The sequence below is a fragment of the Taurulus bubalis genome, assembly GCF_910589615.1.
Source record: "Taurulus bubalis genome assembly, chromosome: 14".
Classification (NCBI taxonomy): domain Eukaryota; kingdom Metazoa; phylum Chordata; class Actinopteri; order Perciformes; family Cottidae; genus Taurulus; species Taurulus bubalis.
The window spans coordinates 12,961,688-12,982,767 of NC_136602.1; the positions used below are offsets into that span (position 1 = coordinate 12,961,688).

At 40.7% G+C, this 21,080-nt stretch overlaps 2 protein-coding genes across 2 annotated transcripts; both read right to left on the minus strand.

Annotated features, from left to right (window-relative positions):
- Positions 1–1,992: 1,992 nt before the first annotated feature.
- Positions 1,993–11,108, minus strand: washc2c (WASH complex subunit 2C). Its single transcript, XM_079230116.1, has 29 exons — positions 11,064–11,108; positions 10,825–10,893; positions 10,502–10,675; positions 10,288–10,381; positions 10,141–10,202; positions 9,981–10,037; positions 9,776–9,889; positions 9,548–9,632; positions 9,315–9,374; positions 9,067–9,191; positions 8,878–8,968; positions 8,715–8,768; positions 8,431–8,631; positions 8,181–8,335; positions 7,944–8,054; positions 7,351–7,443; positions 7,163–7,264; positions 6,954–7,061; positions 6,698–6,870; positions 6,426–6,549; positions 5,703–6,122; positions 5,471–5,599; positions 5,165–5,266; positions 4,935–5,009; positions 4,629–4,688; positions 3,990–4,163; positions 3,199–3,882; positions 2,932–3,103; positions 1,993–2,823 (listed from the first exon to the last, which is right to left on the minus strand). Exons 1-29 carry the CDS (start codon positions 11,091–11,093, stop codon positions 2,678–2,680), a joined length of 4,044 nt encoding a protein of 1,347 aa, XP_079086242.1. The 5' UTR covers positions 11,094–11,108; the 3' UTR covers positions 1,993–2,677.
- Positions 11,109–13,548: 2,440 nt separating this feature from the next.
- On the minus strand, positions 13,549–20,805 carry slf2 (SMC5-SMC6 complex localization factor 2). Its single transcript, XM_079230147.1, has 16 exons — positions 20,191–20,805; positions 19,994–20,079; positions 19,777–19,890; positions 19,507–19,674; positions 18,970–19,075; positions 18,789–18,876; positions 18,555–18,696; positions 18,380–18,467; positions 18,069–18,245; positions 17,422–17,516; positions 17,218–17,305; positions 16,992–17,111; positions 16,744–16,821; positions 16,509–16,595; positions 14,928–14,996; positions 13,549–14,772 (listed from the first exon to the last, which is right to left on the minus strand). Exons 1-16 carry the CDS (start codon positions 20,656–20,658, stop codon positions 14,398–14,400), a joined length of 2,349 nt encoding a protein of 782 aa, XP_079086273.1. The 5' UTR covers positions 20,659–20,805; the 3' UTR covers positions 13,549–14,397.
- Positions 20,806–21,080: the final 275 nt, after the last annotated feature.

Sequence of the window (21,080 nt, forward strand, 5' to 3'; positions counted from 1 at the left end):
GGATATTCACATCATGAATAACATAAGAATGAAGTAATTCATCGGATGTGGTAGTTGTGTTGGCAACACAAACCGGACAGACGAGTGTAAACACACAAAAGCATGCTCATGTATGTAATAAAAGTCAGCAAGAAATTATATTAGAACAAGGGCATGTATTAGTGGCAGTAGACATGTGCAACAGTCTCATACAATATTTAGTCCAGCAGTTAAGTCCCTGGCCAAAATTCAAGGGGATCAGGTGTGTTACATAAGCTCATCAGTGGTATGAAGTGTCCTGTGCCTGACCGGCCTCTGACAGATCACATCTTATGTCACGTGACTCAACATCCTACACAATGTTATCCAAAGGTTAGTCCAATCGTGCTTTTACTTATTAACTTATAATAAAAAGAGGAGTTCTACATTTAAAATGTGAGGTCATATAACCCATGCCACTTTGGTTAATGTGGGTATGCCCTTCTACAGTCAATAACAAGCAGAAACAACAGAAGAACATACGTTTTCAGTTTTCCTCCTTTGAACCCAGAATAATACATGGCGATATATGATCTCGGCCCTTTGTATTTTAGAGATACAATGGAGATTTGAGATCTTTCCACTTTACTGGGGACGTTACTGGTGCCTGACAGGAGCTCAGGTAACCAGTCATGCCCACACAAATGTACACACAGGTGAATAACACTGCAGATGAAGTGGCTCGATGGTGTAAGCATCATCAGAGGCCTGGGCTGTATATTCAGATACTTACGGGTTATCAACAGGCCATTGTCTGAAGAAAAAGCCTCGGTTGTCATGTTACGGGCGAGGCTTCTACGTGAAGCAGACTCGACGTTAACCAAACTGCAGTTGACATCATTAAGGCCAGAAGCCACATAACAGGTCAGCGAGAAGAGAGAAACTAGGTCAATGTCGGAGATGAAGGGAGCTGAAAAGTCGCCTCCAGCGGCTAACGTCAGCGAAAAAATAAGCTCACAAGTCGTATTTATACATACCAGTGTTCACAAGGCAGTTTTAATCCCGGTTTAACGGACGTATTTCATCATTAAAACCCGCCGGCCCGGTATCCTCTGCTGAAACACGGTCGTCCGACCCCGTCTATCCGACGCTTCCCGTGTTAGCTTCCGTTGCCATGTTAGCCAACAACTCAAACAATGGCTACCTTCCTCAGCGGCTAGCTAGCAGGATGCGAGGCTGCATCTGGAGGCGTCGGTCCTCCGGTGTGACGTGGCCTTCAAGTCAGAGCAGCACTTCATCCCGGTAACCCTAAACACGACACCTGGACCAGAGCGGACTGTCGGCCGTGGTCGATAGCCGTGGTCCGCTGGTCGGCGACATCGTCGTACCTGTCAGAAGCGTTCGAACTACACCTTTGTGGTTTCATTTGATTGACAGAAAAAATTAACCAATTGGCGCCAGGGACGGTGGAGTGGGCGGGACAACACAGTGAAATTGTTAAAACGGACGTCAAATGTTGACACTTTGACATCCTCCTAAGTTTGGAAACAAATTGGCATAACATAGACAATTGTCTGCCATACTAGTCGTTATAGTCTGCAATTATCACAGGTTCTAAAATAAATAGTAAAACTCGCTGTACATCAGTTAATATAAAACCTTTGGCCGCCAATGATTGACTTCCTTCATCAAGAAATAAACAGTGAACGTTAAAACACTTAAATCATCTAAAAACATAATTTAAAACAACGAGACCAGTTTCAAATGTGTCTGTTTTTAAAAGGGTTGACAAAAAGGGTGTTAATGCCATGTTCAAGGCACAAACAGATACAGATAGTCTCCCCAAGTATGCACTGATAGTTTTTGAAGCGCTTACTTATTAACGTTCCGTACTGTTGAGGTTATAGAATCTCTAGCAACCAGGGGGATTTCTCTTTAAATGTTAATAAGCTTAAATTCTTCCTTTTTTTAAATTGTATTATTCCTGACCTAGGAAAAGTAACAAAACCTCAATCATCCAAAAAATTTACAAAAATAGCTTAATAATTGCAGATCGAATGTTCCCCTTCTCCTGAATGGACACTGATCAATATCTAAGTCTAAAAAGACACAATGCAAATGAGGTCAAAAGACTTGGGGAAGAAAAAAAAAAATAATCACACTCATTTCAGATAGCATAAAATATGTTTCTTTTTAGTTATTAAAAATGAATTTCTGTTTTCATCACAGCCAAAGTTAAGAAATTGGCAAATTTCTTATTAATAAAAACATTGTCAAAATGCCTAAGACAGTAAGTAAACACATTGATTTCTCATCACCATGATATGGCACAAATCCAAAGACATGGAATCTCAACATGGAAAAGCAAAAAGATAGACATCTTCCAAAACAAACGAAACAAGTTACTGTTAATTTCTGCAGGCTTTGAGGCTAAGCATATGGTATGCTTATAAAGTGCTAATATGTATAATAAAGAGTAACAGTACGTAATAACTGTTACATAATATGATCTGATACTGAGATGATTTTGGAAGTGCTGTCAGAAGATGCTTGGAATAATTTTCATTTGAAAATCTGTGTCTGGCAAAAATAAGCCCCAGGATTTATATGATTTCAAATGAATAAATACTCTATCAACAGTGTATCCGATCTCCAATCATTCAGTGATCCAAATGGCAAAAACTTTAACCACAATTGTACAAATCTTGCTGCTAACGGTTCAGTTTCCACCAAGAGCATTTAGTGGGTCATCAAATATGTTGCTTGAATCCGCCTCTGCACTGGTCTCCTGAGAGCGTGGTGTTTTCTTTGATTTTAGGGGAGCCTTCGTGACTGGTTTTACTGTGCTTGGTGAAAATATGTCATCTTTAAAGAACAAAGAGATGGACAAAATATCTGGTTAACCACAAGACAGACCACAAGACAGACAGTTTCAAAAATCTTCTTAAAAAACATGAATGCCTCCATGCTTACCCATTTCATCCTTGAATATTGACTTGGTCTCTCCCTTTGTCTTGGACTTCTGTTTTGGTTTTAAAGTGTCCGTCAGATCAGCAAAAATGTCTATGTTGTCATCGAACAAGCTGGCATCAAGGGTCTTCTCTTTGTGCTTCTTGTGAGCTTTAGGCACGGCGGAAACTTCATCCTGAGAATTCAGCAGATAAGGAAAGACGTGAAATATATTCTTATGATGGCAAAGAAAACCTTGACACTATTACCATCAATGTAAAATAAATATACCTGGAAGATGTCCTGCTTTGAAAAACTGCTGCTGTTCTTGATTTCTTTACTACTTGTGGAGGCCTGAGAGGAGCTGTTGCTCACTCCAAAGATGTCCTCATCATCGTCATCTTCCTCCAAAAAGGGTGTGGCTTTCTTTGTTGTTGACCTTGGTTTGACCTTTTGGAAAAGGTCACCAGTGTTGGCATCAAAAATGGATGGGAGAGTGCTTTCATCTTTGTCTTTCTTCAAGCCCGCCCCACTACTGGCCTGAGGTTGTGTAGTCTTGGTAGTTTGTCTGGTGGAGGGTGTGTTAGTGACTGAGGCGGCCCCGAACAGACTGTCAGAGCCAAAAAGGTCATCATCATCAGAAGACGGCAGCACCTTGCTACTGCTGCCGTCTTTACTGATGTCTTTCTTTCCAGTGTTCAGTACAGGCGGTCTAAGGGAGGTCTCAGAGAGAGATGATTGAGATGGTGAGGAGGCGGGCAGGGCAGCTGGTGCAGCCGAGTTCGCTAATACAGGACTGGCATGCGTCTGGCTGGACTTTTCTGGTAGCGGTAAGGCTAAATTAGACAGACTCGGATTGGGCTCAGAAACTTTTCCGCCATCAGTCTCTTCCTTATCCTTGAAAGATCTGTGGGCTGCTTGCTGCCTCGCTGCTCTGGACTGGGGTCTCCTTTGTCCAGAACCTTTGGCACGACTCTGCATGACAGAAGATTTGAGCTCACAATATCAAAATCCGAGTGACGGAAAAGCAACTGAAAGACTATTAGATAACAGATTTATTTCTCCAGGGATCAAAAACCCACCTTGTGCGCGCTCTCCAGTGTTGTAACCAGAACTGGGGTGTCGAAGTTCACACCTCCCTTCTGGGCTCCTATAGAAGTTGTGGCAGGGCTGGGGCTCAGGCTGGAGCTGGACAAACCTGGCATACTGGGGGTAGCACCAGGGAGCAACGCAGTGGGGTCTATCATCAGATTGGCCTGAATATGACAAGATCGGACACACCAATACAATCATTTGTCAAGGAGAAAAAGACACAATGGACCCTGAACAGTGACCAAATACGATTTAAACAGACGTTCCACCTAAGTACACGTTTACAATTGCGCTCTTTTCATGAAGTTTATCAGAGTGGTTTGAAGGGAAATGAAAAGAACAGGATTGTGGATGAAAATGAGGCAAGAGCAAGATGCAATCACATCTTGTGAAACTGAAAGAAAGAGCAAATGCTTCCAGCTAAGCAAAATGACAATTATCTTCATATTGGTAGTCATGCTGCTGTATCGTAGCCAAGCTTTTAAGTTGGAATATGAAAAAGACCAAACAGAAGACACCTTGAAAGAGGAATTGTGGAAGAGAAAATAGAAGAGACTTTTCTCAGGAGGAATGTATGAGTGAAATGTCAGGAATGAAGACTTTTGATTCAATAAAAACAAAAATATTACTTGAAGTTTCCCAATCCTTGATGAAGAATCTTTAGGTTTTACAGGGCTTGGTTCAGGCTTCTGTGTGGTCAGATTATAGCAGTTTCAGAATGTAATCCAATGAAGACATTTCTTGTTTTTCATTTAGCAACAACACTGTGTGTCTATCACAACATATACAAAATAAAATAGTAAGAAAAACAGATAATATCGGCAAAAATAAATCCTATATCAAAACAGCATGGACACACAGGTATGAATGTTTATGGCTCAAAAAAACAAAACAATCCATCATATTATTGAAATAGACACTGACAGTAGACTCACCTGAATCTCTGATACAGATTCTGGACTTGCTAGTGGTGCTCTGTCAATAGGTTTACTGGGCTTCTCTGCTACTTTCTGAGAACAAAAATGAAATAGAGAGATCAAAGTTCTCCCGCTGATATACATTTTGCGGTTCAGTTCATTGTATATTACAGCTGGTGTAAAATGCAATGTTAGGGCAGCAGGAATCTAGCATAATTCTAATCACTACAAAATAATCAAATTGCTACCGGAGGAGGAGCTTTTGGCTTGATGGAAATGAAGAGGTCATCCTCATCGTCCTCTGAAAACAGACTTGGTGTTGCTGGCTTCACTTTGCTGAGCTTGGAGCTCTGAAAAGCAACGTATCACGTATCTTTATCATCTTGTAAAAGACGTCTGCATCTGGTCTTTGTGCATAAAGGTATGCTATAATTATAATGCTACTGCAATGTACATATCTCATTAACTTCACCCAACTACACAGTTTGACACAGTATGCAGTCGAGTTAAACATTACAAACAACCAAACAGATAAGAATATCTAATATACTGACCGCAGCTTTGCCTGAAGTGGCAAACAGATCAACATCTGGGTCATTGTCCTTCTGCTGCGTTTGACTGAACAGAAGCTCCTCATCCTGGAACACACCTGTGCTTGTTGCTTGTGGCCGCTCCTCTGTAGGCTGAAAATAAAGACACACATTTTATACCTTGAGAAACAGCACAGCAATGCACCTGAAACATTTGTTCACTTTATTCTTAGGTTTACTGTATAATCATACAAACCTTTAGTGTGTTGCTTGCTGCGGGTTTACTGGGTGTGAATATCGGCTCATTCCAATCCGATTCATCTTCCTCTTCATTATCGAACAGACTAACAGCGTTTGTTTTGACTTTCTCTTCCTTCCTGACATTGGGTGGTGAGCTGTCTTTAGAGAGGAAGCTGTCATCATTGTCGACTTCATCCAACAGGCTCTTTGTCTGCTTTTTGGCAAGAACGTTGATGCCTCCAAAAAGGCTGACTGCTCCAGCAGGCTTCTTTTTACTTTCGCTGATCTCTGGCGAGGGCGCTGATGGGTGCGGCTCAGGGGTCACCGTTGCAGGCCTCTTCTGCTCTGAAGGCTTGTTCTGTGCTGCAGTCCCAGAAACTATAACCGCCTCTGATTCCTCCAACAGGGACGACGACTGAGAGGCCGCAGGCGGTGTCTGAAGAATACATATTATATTTATATTTAATCTCAGTGCGGGAGATAATGCAAATTGCATGGTGTAAAAAGGGTATTACAGCAAGATTTAAATATCACTTTTGTTGGGAAACTCATTGAGCCAACTTTTCTAATTTGGTGTTTTCTGTTTAACTGAAAGATCTAAACGGTACTCTAGGGAATGAGTCAATTATTTCACCCCCTAAGCCTGTTAAACCTTTTTAAAGCCCACTGGAGGAAAGCTACACAACAAGATTATCTTTCATGACAAATGTGAAGTAAGAAAACAAGTTAGTGCACTCACTTTAGCAGCTGGGGCTGCAGTGTTTGTGTTGGCAGCCGGTTTGATGCCAGAGACGGATCCTTTATCTTCATCATCATCAAACTCATCTTCAAACAAGAGAGCGACTCTCTGAGATTTCTTCTGACTATGTGAAGAGCGACAGAATGAGAAGAAAGGTAAGAATTCCGAGCAATACAATATATTTTAAAACATTATGGTTAAAGTGATTTTAATACAATTGTAAAAGAGAGCAGGTATGTTTTTGCACTGTTCAGCCTTACAAGTGTGAATACCTTGACTCTGACTTTGGAGCAAACAGGTCATCTTCATCATCATTATCAAAGAGGCTGCTTTTGTGAGACATTTTGGCACTGGTGAGACCGGAGGGGGCACTGGCACTCGGCTTCATCCCGCCCGTCTTTACCTCTGGCTTCCCCACACTACTTATAGAACTCGCCCACTGGTCCTGTCATTCAAATGTTCAAAAAAATAATGTACCCCTTAAACATCGGTATGCAGCAGTAAATATGATTCTTTGTATTCTCATACCTCATCATCACTGAAGAGAGAGCTGGACACGGCTGTACTGAGTTGTGGTGTGGAGGCTTTTGCTGGATTAGGTTTTGCTTTAGATTTAGCTGCAGATGCAAACAGGTCCTGCAAGGTGATGAACCACATTATTGCAATAGACTCACAGCAAAAGCACAAGCTAATTCAGTTTTGTCCAAGTGTGTGAAATATGAGTTTATTATTCTCACCTCTTCTTCCTCATCATCAAATAATGACAAAGGGGCCTTGCTGGTTTTGCCATGGCTTGTAAACTCAGGCTTAGACTGGCTCTTGGTGATAGTTGGATATTCCTATAGAAGGCAAATACACATAGAGTGTAATTAAATGTGTTATGACTGTTATCTCTTTTTTTTCTATTGGAATTTGAGAGCCGTACCTGCGTGTCTTCATCATCAGAGAAGAGCCCTCTTGTCTGGGGTTTCTGAGTCTGCTTGACAGCAGCCTTAGCAGCATCGGGAGCCGGCCCATTCTGAAATGCATAACATGAAGATGAAAATTTAATACAAATAGTTTTCTAAATCTAAAAGCTTCCTTTTTTTTCAAATATGAGGTTTAGTCTTGAAAGAAAATACTTGTACTGAACAAAGAGAACTGAACTGTATCAACAAGAGTAAAGGCCAGCAGTGCACCTTTAAACTAAATCGAATTTGGCCTTTTCTCAGACTGCACTTGATGGCACTCAGAGCAAACATCAATATACTGACTGCAACTAGGTCTGTTCATGTAATGGCATCCATGCCTGATAAATTAGCTAGTGAGTCAATGTAGACAGGACCTCTAAACAAAATGTGAACATATTGTAAAACTAAAACTGGTAGAATTTTGTCGATAAAAAAAAAAAAACACCAGTTGATGGTGAAACAACTTTTTTGTGTTTTTCAGTTAAAAAAAACAAAAACTGCCATTTTGCTTGTGCAAACACAGCAAATTACATTTGGTCCAGAGTGTATTGTGAGACAAAATTCAGACCTTCACAGATTTCTCAGACTCTTCGCTGGGAGACGGTGAACGTTTCTTCAGGCCCTCATTGAGCAAGCTTTGAGTCCCGGGTCCAAACATAGAGACGGCCCCTGCTGGCATCTAAACATACCAATGAATCATCAACATAGGAACTCTTCTACAGGCCACAAAAACTCAATTTAGATCCACCAAACACAATATGTAATTAATTACAATGTATTGAGACACTTGAAAGTTGATCTTTACCTTTTTCTCAGGTTGTTTAACCTGCTCTTCCACTACCTCCTTCTTGCTCTGTGCTGGAGTTGGAGCACTGTACTTCTCACTGAATATATCACCATCGTCATCATCATCTTCTTCATCGAAAAGGTCGATAGCTTTCGTGGGCTTCTTGAGTCCGGCTGAAAAAGAGGGAAACACAACCAACACAGGGGGGTTTGAGGGTAACTTGAACCTGGACTGGAGCACTGAAGTGCCCGTTCTCGCACGCACTTACCAGAGTCAGACTTTATCAGGCTTGTACCACTGAAAAAGTCATCATCCTCATCCTCCTCATCAAACAGACCACCTCCTCCTTCACCAAAAGCAGCTCCCGTAGGAATCTGTTTGGAGGCAGCACTGGTTTTAGGAACTGGAGTCCCATTCTCTTTGCTCTCGACTGATTCAGATTCAATCCCTGAATGGAATAGGCTGTTATCTGTGGAAAGAAAATTGTTTGGTTGAGGACGATGAAGCAGACAAGAACTTGATATTGGCTGTCATACAAGCTAATGCGTCTACCTGGTAATACTGAAATGGCACCTGCCGGAATCTTCTTTCGAGATTTGTCAGATTCTGGAATGGAAAAGAAAAGGTATGTGTTAATCTGCAAGTCCAGTTTTTTTTCTATATGTTTGTACAAATCGTATGTATAAGTCTTTTTCTTGAAAACATTAAGTCTAACCTGCAGTTTGAGATATGCTTTTCATGCTTTCATTCAGCACCTTTTTTTCCTCGGACATAGGAGGTTTTGGAGCATCAGAGAAAAGATCACCCTAAATTACATAACACAACACAGCAGAGGTCAAAATCTGGTCCAGAATTTATGGAACTGAAGAAGAGGGGGCTCTGAAAATCATTTGGATTCGTATACCTCCTCATCATCGTCAAACAGGCCTCTTCCTCCACTGAAGAGGCCACTTTTCCCTCCAAATGGGGAGAAGTCATCATCATCCATCTTCGGTGGCTTAAACATGTCATCACTGTCCTCTTCAGCTGCTGTTACAATGGACACAAACAGTATTGAGGAGCATACTGAGAACAACGGGCCTGCTGTGGAAATAAGCAATGCAAAATTAAACAAAAGGTTTGAATCGTTCTGATGATGAATGAAAGTCCTACCCTGTGGCTTTGCAGGCTTTGGTTCTTTCCTGCTTTTACTTTTCTTCTTAGATGACAATGCTTCAAAGACATGACATGGTAGATACACAAAACCATGAGCATGCACATGCATCAATGTCATTATTTAAATCTCAAATATAAACTTTGATGCTGTGTTAAATAAAATGTGAAAAGTGTGAATGACAAAAAGGAGATGATATACTGCCAGTTGGTTGATAATGACTATGACTTACATGCACGATCTCCTTCTGGTTTGTTAACTGGTTCCCCTTTGATTCGGGCTGCCAGCTCATCAGCAAAAGACGATGGGCCAGTGTTCTGAATATGATATAAAAAAAAATTACAAAAAATATCCCTGAGAAACTGAAAATCATATATGAATGATTTCAGAGTGAAATTACAAATAACCCATCCAATAAACATATCTCTTCAGTATTCAAGCAAAGGTAGAAGAGGCATACCTTTGTGCTGTCGTCGTCATCATCTTCATCCCTGTCTGATTCTCCAAATATGTCAGAATCCTCATCCTCCTCCTCTTCATCATCATCATCTTCATAACTCAACATGGATGACTTCTAAGTGAGTGTTGGCAGAGAATCCAAAATTATTGACTTGTTCAGCTTGAATGTAAACTTTGATGTGTTTTAGCAGGCAGGCATAGCTTACCTTCCTAATCGTATTGTGACCTTCATCCTCCTCCTGATTAAAGTCATCATCTGAATGCTGTTGAATAAATAAATACAGACATTGAAGTATAATTTGCCTGTGGAATATGAAAAATTAGTAACCTTGAAAAACATTGTGAACGAAAAGGAAAAAGTCTCACAACTGCTTCTTTGCCATCTTCGCTCTCAATTACACTGTCTCTGTCACTGTCCACTGACATTTCTGGAGAGAGAATCATACAAATACATGAGGGAAAATAAACACTACAACAAAGGAGCGCCTGAAGAAGCTGCCATGAGAATATCACCATCACTGGAGAGGTCACCAAGTCCAACATCCTCTTGTTCCATGAAGGCCTGGGAACCAATCAGATATGGAAGTGGTCTGTCCACATAAAGGTCCTAAAAGAAAAAGGACCAAAAAAAAAAGACACCCAGGATAAATAACATTCATGTAAAGATGTATTGTCACATGCATTATTGCAGTAATTGTAAATTACTGCTTCAAGATTAAGAACACACCTTGGGCTCCAGGATGGCCTCCACTCTGCCAGTGATCTCCTCATCCTCTGAATCAGAGTTTCCCGCTTTGATGTCCAGATGCTCAAAGGCTGACTCCAGCACTCTCAGACCATGGTTTACTGCTTCCTGCATCTTAGGGATCAACGCTGCCTCTTTCTGCTCTCGAGTCTTCTCCTTTAAGGAAAAAAGGACTTTAACATACTGTGGCCATTTTATCCCTGACATAATAATACTGAAAAGCACCATTCAGTATTATACTGGTTGGTCAGTGTTGTGCTCCATGCCATCAAATGTTAAGACCAGGAAGGGTGAATTATGTATACCTGCTCAGGCTGCTTCTCCAAAGCATCAGCCTTAGGAATAGTCTCTTCTACCTCTTCATCATACACTCTCTGTAACAGGACACAAAGTAAACAGATGTTTTTTATCACCAGATAGACTACATCATGTAATCTGCAACATTTTTGTTCCAAAAGTACACAAACAAGTAGAGTGAATTGTCAGTGATAGTAGAACAAGCAAAACTGAAGTAGAACTAAAACGTTTAAATGATATACATTACATTTTCTATAAACTGCGTATTGGAAAGCATGAGAAAGTCATTAAAGACAGAGTGCAAGCAGCTATCTGTGTTCTTGGTGTCACGGATCAGGCTGTCCAACTGCTTTTCAATATCATGGGTTTTTGACAGCATTCTCTGGGAGAAGTCTTGGAGAAACAGGAAGAGCTGTGAAGGAAAAAAAACGGTTATGAAGACAGTTCCTTTCATTACACCAAAGCATAACACACATTTTACGCTCTCCTCAGATTTCTGCAGGATTTTGATGATGATGAATTATTTGGCCTATTTGTAAGCTAGGAAGAAAGTTTCTGACTTACTCCTGAGTCAGCTGCCAGGGACCAGTTGGCACTGTTCTGCCGCATCTCTTCAAGGGTCCAGGGTCTCTCCCAAATCTGAGCATCTTTCCTGAGATGGTCATTCCTACTTGGGCCATTTGCTACTCCCTCTGGCAACCCACTCATCTGCAATCAGATCACTCAATTACATATTCTGAAGGGCTTTTAAACACCTGTCATTAATAAATGATTACAAGAAAACTCCACTTGAAATAAAACGCTTCTTCTTCTTGTGTAACAACGTGGCTTAGATATTCGTTTTATTTTAATTTATATAGTCTATGATTAGAATGAGTCTCTGCCTGATGTAAACAGCTGATGGACTGTTTGAACATAAAAGCTTGTTAGGAGGAAATAGCATTGATATCAGCTTTAAATGGCAACAACAAGCGGTCTTCTGCTTATTTGAAACAATATTACTCAAGCTCGAACCATAAACTGTAGTGACGCTATCATGTAGAAATAAGTAATGGAGCTGCTCTATAGTCAATGAAGATTGGAACAACTCTGTGTCGCCGTTGCAGCACAGATAGTGATATCACTGGGACATTGTGCATGCCCTTCATTAAGTTCCTTCAAAATCTTAAAAGAAACTCTATGCAAACAGCAACATACTGCATCAGTGAAAAATAAACCTAACTTACATTAAAAGGATTCCAAAACGTGTTTTCTTACATATTACTGACAACCTATATTTAGATCTAACATAACAAGTACAAAAGTTAACAGAGGAAATAAGGTCTGTGGCAGGACTGTGACATTCCTCTAGAGAGAGGCCAAAAAAATCACACATCATGCCTCCAAAAAACTAAACAACCAATATGAAGTGATTTCCTCTGGTCAAAGGTTTAAACCTCCACTCTGTAAAATAAACGAGGCACAAACATAATTCATCCCAATGTGTTTGTGTGTGTGATGTGTATATGGCAGAACATATTGGAATGTAGGTTCCACGTAGTCCCGAGTCAGATTCAATGTCAATAGAACAAGTCCAAAAACTGATGACACATTACATTCACAGTCTTGCTGCCCGGATTTCCTGTTCATTGGAGGTCTGTGTTTGCATGTGCAGGTATCGACTTTGGTTTAAAGAGTAACTGAAATACCACACAATAAATTACACATTAGCTAACTCGTAACCTGATATTTCCTTAACTACTGTAGTAGTACTGCTACACTTCCGATACAACAACTTAAGCTAGCTTTGGCGAATACAATAAGGTGACACATTTGCAGAGGATAACACGTTGCGTCCATGTGTAGATGCCCTAATGTTATTTCCTCCTGCAAGCTTCCACATTCAAGTAGGCTTGTGGAAGAGAACGCGGGAGCTGTTTGGTTAGCAGCTAGTCAAACTTAGCTAGCAAACACCACCGTTAGCTCTAGCAGCGGCTCCAGGCGACACACACAGCCATACATCTCCCCAAATGTGAGCGCTTCTGTGCTTACCTTGTCAACAACTCTGGTCAACTGCTGATCACGACGGTCAACTGTGGTCAGATACGACGTAAAAAAACAAGATCGATTATGCTAAATTTGGCCTTTCCCTCATTGGTCTTCTGACAGGTCAGCCATGTTCTGTCTGCAGACAGTCACCTGACCGCCGTCGCTTAGCAACCCATTCAAAGTGGGGCGGAGTCAAACATCAAACGTTCCTTTGACTGTCACTCAGACTATCTTGTCCCAACAAATAGCCGCTTTCAGTCAATACTTTTACCATGGACTTATCCGTGTGTAGCCAGCTGAGTGTGTGTGTGTGTGTGTGTGTGTGTGTGTGTGTGATTAATACGACGTCATACAAAGTTATCTGTTTTAATCACTAACTCGTTCACTCATTCACCACCGGGATCTCGCAGGAGCACGCACAACGTGAACTACCACACGTTGTAACAACTGCGGAGGCGAAATACTGTTGGAAACGATTTACTCTTCTTTCTGGGGTTCATCAATTATGATAAATTGATAAATGTTGAAAAGAAACTTAAACAAACCATCACTACTAACGCAAATAAGTTAGTCATGTTAGTTCGACTCGCTGGAGGGAGTGGACTACATTGTGCTTGGCACCTTCCAACAAAAGCAACAAAGAATTGTGTGAACAAATTAAACGTTTGTTATGTAAACAAAGTGTATTTTCTTTATTTGGCAACATCTATAAAAAAGTATTAAATCATTAAAAAAATATTTTCCAAACAGGAGTCTTTAACAAAGTGCACACATCCAACAAAACAGTAAAATTATTACAATAATTGAACAAAAAAGATTATGTGTACCTTGTATCACATGTTTACAGAGTTAATTTAAGACGTTTTTTGTCACAGTAAGAAACGCACATGTGTAAATATTACAATGAATTATGGAAGAAATTCAATGAGGTCCTTCAGTTTCAGTCACACCGTCTCTATGTACTGGGACATTTGAAAAGAACAGAGCTTGGTTATTGGGAATGCCTGTGTGTCTTTCCCACCATGGCCAGAGCTTACTGCAGGTACCAATGTAGGTAACTAAACAATATCGTCTGACAAACCTCAAACTTGGTTTCTAAACTGATAACTTACAATAAACCTGTTGCATAGTCAAATAGATTTTTAACATTGGGTCACATTGTTCCACTTGAGGCTGTTTTGCAGCAGAAAGTTGTTCATATGGTACATGAGCTTTTCAGTTTACAGAGTTACACAGCGAGAAATTAAAAAGCTGAATGACAACAAGGAAGTAAAAAAAAAACGGAGTCAAAACAGACGTGCAGCGAGAAATAATTTACATACAATTTTAACAAGTGACTATATTAAAAAGACATACTAAAACAAATATTTAGGTTTTTGTGCAACACGAACCAAAAACTAACTTCTCTCTTAAAATGCTTTTATTCATAAATATACAATTAGCATTTGCATTTGCATTGACAAAGAAACTTGAGGGTTAGGGATAGAGGTGGATGAGCAAATAGTGCAAATTGAGCTTAACATTAAGGCACGAGCTGATGAGAAATAAAATCTCTATGAACCTAAATCAGATGCTGCAACCTGGTTGTGGTGAGAGGTTTCTCTCGTCTCAAACAGATGTTCAGTCTCCACCTCAGTACTCTCCATGTTTCCAGCCTCCATTTGCTCGTGTACTTTAGGCTCCATCTCTTGGTTCAACTCTATTACTTCTGGCTTCAAGTCGTCCCCCGTCTCGTTTGTGTCATCCATTGTATCGTCTCCCTCTTCCTTCTCCTCGTCAATCATTAAAACCTCTTCAGTTTCAATGGTTCCTGCTTCTTCATCCTCCTCCATCACAGGCCCCTCTTCATCAGCACCGTTGTCCTGCACTTCTTGGCTGCTTGTCAATGTATCAGCAGGCAAAGGCTGCCAATAATCATACAACTTGCCCTTCAGGAGGAAAATATATATTTGTAAATCAGACTGATACAAGCTTTTGACTGTATTAGAGAACTCCTAAACGGAATCCTGCTTTTATCTGTCCGAGGAAAACATGGTGCACTTAAATGTTCATATATATACACATAAATAAAAGAGTACTGTACATGGAGAGGCCTGGTCCTCTGAAGGAGCATCTGCCACTTGGTGTAGATCCTGGCCACCAGGTCCTTGACCTGAAGGGAGAAGAGGGAGGAAGACATTGTCAAGCACACAGCTTCTAGAGAGCACCTCCTAGTTTTAATGATTGCATCTTGAAACCAAGTCAGCAATGATTGATTAAATTATCAACAACTATGATTTTCAAAAAAAGCCCAAACTCCACTGCTTCTGGCTCCTATAGTGAGGATAATGGCTGGTTTTGTTTGTCTTCTATGATCGTAAATTGAGAATCTTTGGGTTTTGGTCGAACAACCATACACACCCACACACATTTTCCCAGAGCCCACGGTGGTGTCTTTAGATTGCTGCTATTGTTCGCCGAGAGAGAGATCTTTTATAGACTAAGCAATGAATTGATTAATTAAGAAAACAATCAGGAGTTTAATCTATATTTAAAACAATTATAATATTGAGTTGCTTCCACAACATCTATTTATTACAAAAATTCAACATTCAACTAATCTAGTTTGAATTCTTAGGAATTCAACTTTTGTTCATTACTAGTGTGCTGCACTTGATGGACACAGGGGAAAAGCGAAACGACATTTGTGAACTAAATGACTATCACGTCTACTGTATACTTCCAAATTCAATTTGGTTTAACTGTCAGTTATTGCTTTTATGAAAATCTCTGCAGGGGTGCTTTGATTGGTCCGTCTTTCAGGCAATGGCCTGTGCAACAGCAGAGACCATGTTGCTCATGCCGATACATGCTGTTACTTCTGTTGAGCAGCTGGTTAATGACTCAAACTGCTTTTACTTGAGATTCAACAATAATAATTTCTGTGATAAAAACAGATTGAATGCGTAACTTTGTCAGGGATACTGCCGTCACTGACATCAATGTAGCGTTAAAAGGGTTATTAACATGACTGACTTATGAATAGTTGGTGATTGAGGCATGTGAAGGTCGGTAGGTTGACTCTGGTTTACCAGGCAGGTAGAGGTATTGAGGCCGCCACACCCATACTTGTGCTTTGCATTTCAGCATTTGGAGGCCTCCAACAGCAATGCTACGCTCATATTTATTGACTTTTCCTCAGCATTCAACACAATCCAGCCACCTCTTTCCAGTTGCAATATAATTGTAACTTGTATTGACTGAAGGATGTTAGTCAATAGTTCCCCTCCAAAGCCTCCCCTCGGGGTTGTTCTCTGTTGCCCTATCTTACTCTCTTTCACACAAATTTAGCAAAAGCCACAATGTCTAGACTCCATATTATCCCTTCAGGCATTGTAAAGCAGGCAAATATGGTAATACAATAGACAGAACCTGCCCTCCATCTTTTCCTACCCAAGAAGTACTTTAGTTTGGTGTCTATCATGATCTTAATCTGTTCCCATTTCATTAACATATTTCTTTGATGTGTGTGTTTAATGGCTGACTGCAAACCAAATTTCCTTTGGAATAATACATCAATTGGATTTTAAAACATTCAGAAAGTGCAGAATAATCTTTTAAATGGGGTAGAAAAATGTTATACTGAATCTACATAAAAATACACAGTTTTGGAAATCAAACTCACCTTGCTCCGGTAAAGACATTTCTCACTCTCTCTGATGTCACACTTAACGTGCGTTTCCAGCTCAGAGCACAGAGACAGCAGCTGTTTCTGAGAGTCAGATGAAAAAGCCAACACACATTAACACACTTCTCGCCGGCAGATGGATATCACCATCTTGAGACATTGACAAATCAGCTGATTAATAACCAGTGGCTACAAACTTGAGACCAAAAAAGGAATGTCATTTAAGTCCTACCTTTTGATGAGCTGGGAAGAACTGATAGTTGGTAGCTTCATTTGCCAAAGTCAGAAGGCTATAGCAGAGGTAGTAGGACTGAGACACAAAATAAAAAGAAAGAAAAATGTTAATGCATGCATTCACAATATCAGTCAGATTATATGTTGTGCTTAATTACACATAATGAAAGTAACTATACATGCAAAAAAGGACAAGAAAACTATAAAGTTAATTTCAGATTGGAACAGTTTGATGCATATGCTCACCTGTTGGTCTAGGGTGGACATGTCCTCTTTATCTTTCTGACTCCTGCTGGAGGAGCTCAGCAGGCCTCGGAGAAGTGTGGAGGGTTGCATACAGGGCAGGTAAGGCCTCAGTTCAGAGAGCTAAGCATGGCAGCGTAAGACAAAGTCATTGAGATTAATGTACATATTTCAACTGCTGATGTCTAAAAGAACCTCTAGGTTTAGGATACACATTAAAAGAGATTACCTGAAACTCCTTTTCTGTAGGTCTGTAAGTACAATTTCCGTCTAGCAGCTTAGAGATCATGGACAGGCACAGATGTCGACGCAGTTGCCTATATAATCAAAAGTGAATACTTCATAATGTGCAATACAATAACATTTTTAAAAGACTGTTTGTGTTGTAAAAATGGAGATAAGCAGACCAGAGAAAAACAGGTAAAAGACTTACTTTCCACGTGTGTTGTCAGGCAGAAGTTGAACAAGCCGGCACATGTTGTGGTGATCATCTGTCAGATCCGTAAGAGCCATACAGATTCTTGGCAGCTGAGAACATTTTAGAGAAATGATAAATAGCTAATTAAATAAAAAAAATTATCGATGATATTATAAATCAAGGTGAACATGGGCCATGCACATTTTGGCCGGTGGATTTAAATTATTTTTACATGCCTTTAAAATTATTTTCATGACCAAACATTCTGCACTTTCTGTTAATGCATGACAATATTTATTAACCATACAATATGTTAACCACTTATTTACAGCAAGACTTGGCGACATTTTAATATTATCTTATGCAAGTGTATTGTGATACTATGATTATATCACATTACTTTATAAACTTGCTGCCAATTTAAATGATTCGAAGAAAATTGTGACTAAAAACTAAAACATGTATTAAACATTTTGTTGTCCACATTTAAAGAGTTTAGTCTGATGTTTAGAATTACAGCGGCACACTGGAAATGTAAGGGTACATATTCAGATATTGGAAAATATTCCTATTAATTTCATGTTTTTCCTAAACCTTTCCCAGCCTGAAAGAAAATGCAAATTACGCGACTTTCAAGGAATTCGAGGCGTGCATGAACTGACCATGGTGTTCCAGTCCCTGAGGTTGTTGATAATTTTGTACTGTAGAGGGTACAGTTCCACACCAGACTGGAGAAGGAGCCGCGTGTCCAGGCCCACCTTTCCGACCACAGTGAGCAGCAACAGCAGCTCATCGTCACTGTACACTCGTGGACAGAGGCCCATACAGTAAGACAGGTACTGCAGATGAGAACACAGGAGAAACAGCCAAGAAGTGAATGAGGTGCAAAGTTGTGCTTTCTCTGCCAAACTCTCCCTTGCAGACATGACAGCCAACTGTTCCTTTCAGACCTCCGTTTGCTTTTGCGTCTCACCTTCAAGATGTTGTTGCAGTTGTGTTCAGGGAAGGCGTTCTGTTCCTTCTTCCTTGAGGGACTCTCACTTTTGATATAAATGTCCTCCCTACACAAGCACACAGAAACAACTTACTTAAGCTTTTACATAGGAAACAATGAAATGAATAATCGTATGAACAGGAAAGCAACTTACAGCAAATCTCCCTCAGTGAATGGAGGCTGCAGATTCTCAAAAGGGAAGAGTGTAACAAACGCAACTCCCATATTCATCAGAACCAGTGCCACATCGGCCAAACTGGGCACCCACACTTTAAACTGCTGGCTTTCATTTTTCACTAAAGATGAATACACACAGGAAACAAAAAACGTTAATATCTCTTAATAATAGTGAGGAAACACTAAATATAAGAAATTCCAGAAAGCTGACCTATCTGATAAGCAGCAGTGCAGGCGATGTCGCAGAGAGTCTGTAGTATCTTTTCGGATACCAGCCTCTCACTGTGGACTGACATCATCTGACAGGATCAACAAAGAATTACCACCAAAGTTCAGACATTTGGACATAAATCCCTACTTGTCACATAATCACATGTGTGAGTAGGGCCTACCTTGAATAAGAAACGGGTAACCTGAGTTGGACAGGGTGAGCGACAGTCGTAAGCTTCCTGGAACAATCCAATATTTACATGCAATCTCAGTTGAGCAGGGCTAGACCTGGAGTGAAAGATCAGAGCAAATAATGAATTAGCTGAACTAAAAGTGGAAGGCTAACAACGATCAATATAGCCTGCAACACCACATTCCACAGTATTAAGTGCTGGATGAGACTAACAACACACTGAAGATTTATTTCTCCTGTGGCCAGGCTAAAAATAGAATTTGTCTCGAGGATGGCCTAAAGGAAACGGCAATGTCATTTAAATCAGGAGGGTTCAACCCTGTGAGCACTAATATGCTATCGTCTGGGTAGATTACAAGAATTCTTGTGTGCACACAATTTCAAATTTTGGCCTCAGGTTTGACTCAACATGGACAGGATGAATGACCCCGGGGACAATGACCAATATCAGATTTCATGGCAATCTACTTTTGAGTTAATGAGCTGCTGCTCTGAACCTTCATGTGTATATCCAAACACAACTCACCAAAGAAGTGTTTTCTGTGCCGTCCCTTGTGGATTGACCATGCATCGCCTGAGCTGCAGTGCATCGTGGTCGAAAATCCGCCCAAATTTCTCCAGGTTGAACACTGCTTCTCCTGGAGGCACTTCTCTGATTGCATTGGACATCAACGAATAGCGTTGCAGGAATTCCCTAGAAAATTAAATTAAAAAAAGAATGTAATAATGCAGATTAGTAAACCAAAGTATGCCAGTGACGTGGTATAATGCGTCTGTGTGCTTCTGCATGCTTTACTGTTGTTCATTGGAGACGCCCTCCTCCCTGCTCTCCTCAGCCTCTTCATATTCAGCTATTCTCAGTAGGTCCTCTTTACATGCAGTGAGAAGTTGTGTCTCAATCTCTTTAGCTCTGATGGATGAAAACAATGTGGAGAAAGTTAACTCCTCTCATGTGCATCTACGGTAGCTCAAATTAAAAAGGTAATGTGAATGACATTTTCTGCATAATTTACTTCTTATTGTTGTTTATTTCCTTCAGCATCTGGTCGAGATTGTTTCTATAGATGCCTGACTTGGTTGTTGTGGTTGGCAAAGGCTGCTGTGGGAAACACAAGCGATAACACTTGATGGTTTTACTGGTTGCTCAGCGAGTTGATGATCACACATTTATAACTTTATGTTCAATAAGGACAAGCCATTTTAAGCTTACAGTTTTTGATGGGGAGCTGTGATGTCGAGGTTTACTGGGCTCTGAGATGGCCCCCCTCTTTGGTGTAGCTGGAGGTTTGGTAACACGCTCCATCATCTCCTGCAAGGAAAGAAGCTGCTCCTCCTCACTGCTTTGGGAGCTCTGGGTTAAATCCAAATCTAACGCAAAGCTCAGGCCTAGGTCCAGGTCCACATCTATAGGATCCTCTTCAATCAACGGCTTTCCACGCCCTTTACTTGCCCTCCTCTCCAGCAGTGGAGAAGGAGAATAATGAGATGGAGAAGTTGTGGGATCAGTCTCTAAAGCTCTCACATTGTTGGGGACGAGAGATGTGAATTTGTCATCAGATTTAAAACTCTCATCACTAAGCCGTCTATCCGAAAATGAGATGGGGCTGCTTTTTGAGTCTTTTAAACAAGTGTATTTAAAGTTATCAAGCTTTATCCGCTCTAAAGCTACAATTGGCATGGTGACTTGTGAGTGATGTACTGATGACAAGGAAGAGACTTTGGTGTCGACTGCATGAGAACTAGTTTTGTGACAAGAGGACTCATTAACTGGAGTATTGTAGCTGGTCACAGAGCTGGATGAGCAGCTGTTCTCTGAGGTGGGGGATTTGATCCCCACCATCCTGGGCTTTACAATTTTAAGTCCAGAGCTGAATACATAGGTCATGGGATCAGGGGTGAAAAGCTCATCTAAATCGTTCGGGATTGCAACAGGTCTTCGTGGACGGGCAGTTTTATTCCGTTCTACCATCCGACAACTCACAGAAGCAGTATTTGTTTTTGAGGATGTTTTGGAAGTGCTACTGTCCGGTTTCCTGCTCTCCTCTCTGCTCAGGGTCTTGACTGGTAAGCCGGAGGGACTGCGCTGAACAGAGTGGTGGC

What these genes read in the sequence shown, in the direction of transcription:
- washc2c (XM_079230116.1), bottom strand. Translation starts at nt 11,093, where the DNA reads ATGCTTTCCAATACGCAGTTTATAGAAAAT. An exon ending in AGGCCATCCTGGAGCCCAAG is followed by an intron (nt 10,382 to 10,501) that starts GTGTGTTCTTAA and finishes TTTTTCTTTTAG; the next exon opens with GACCTTTATGTGGACAGACC. An exon ending in CAAGGATTGGGAAACTTCAA is followed by an intron (nt 4,164 to 4,628) that starts GTAATATTTTTG and finishes TGTCATATTCAG; the next exon opens with GCCAATCTGATGATAGACCC.
- slf2 (XM_079230147.1), bottom strand. Translation starts at nt 20,658, where the DNA reads ATGCCAATTGTAGCTTTAGAGCGGATAAAGCTTGATAACTTTAAATAC. An exon ending in TTACCCGTTTCTTATTCAAG is followed by an intron (nt 18,877 to 18,969) that starts GTAGGCCCTACT and finishes TGATCCTGTCAG; the next exon opens with ATGATGTCAGTCCACAGTGA. An exon ending in CACTGCTGCTTATCAGATAG is followed by an intron (nt 18,697 to 18,788) that starts GTCAGCTTTCTG and finishes ATTCATCTTTAG; the next exon opens with TGAAAAATGAAAGCCAGCAG.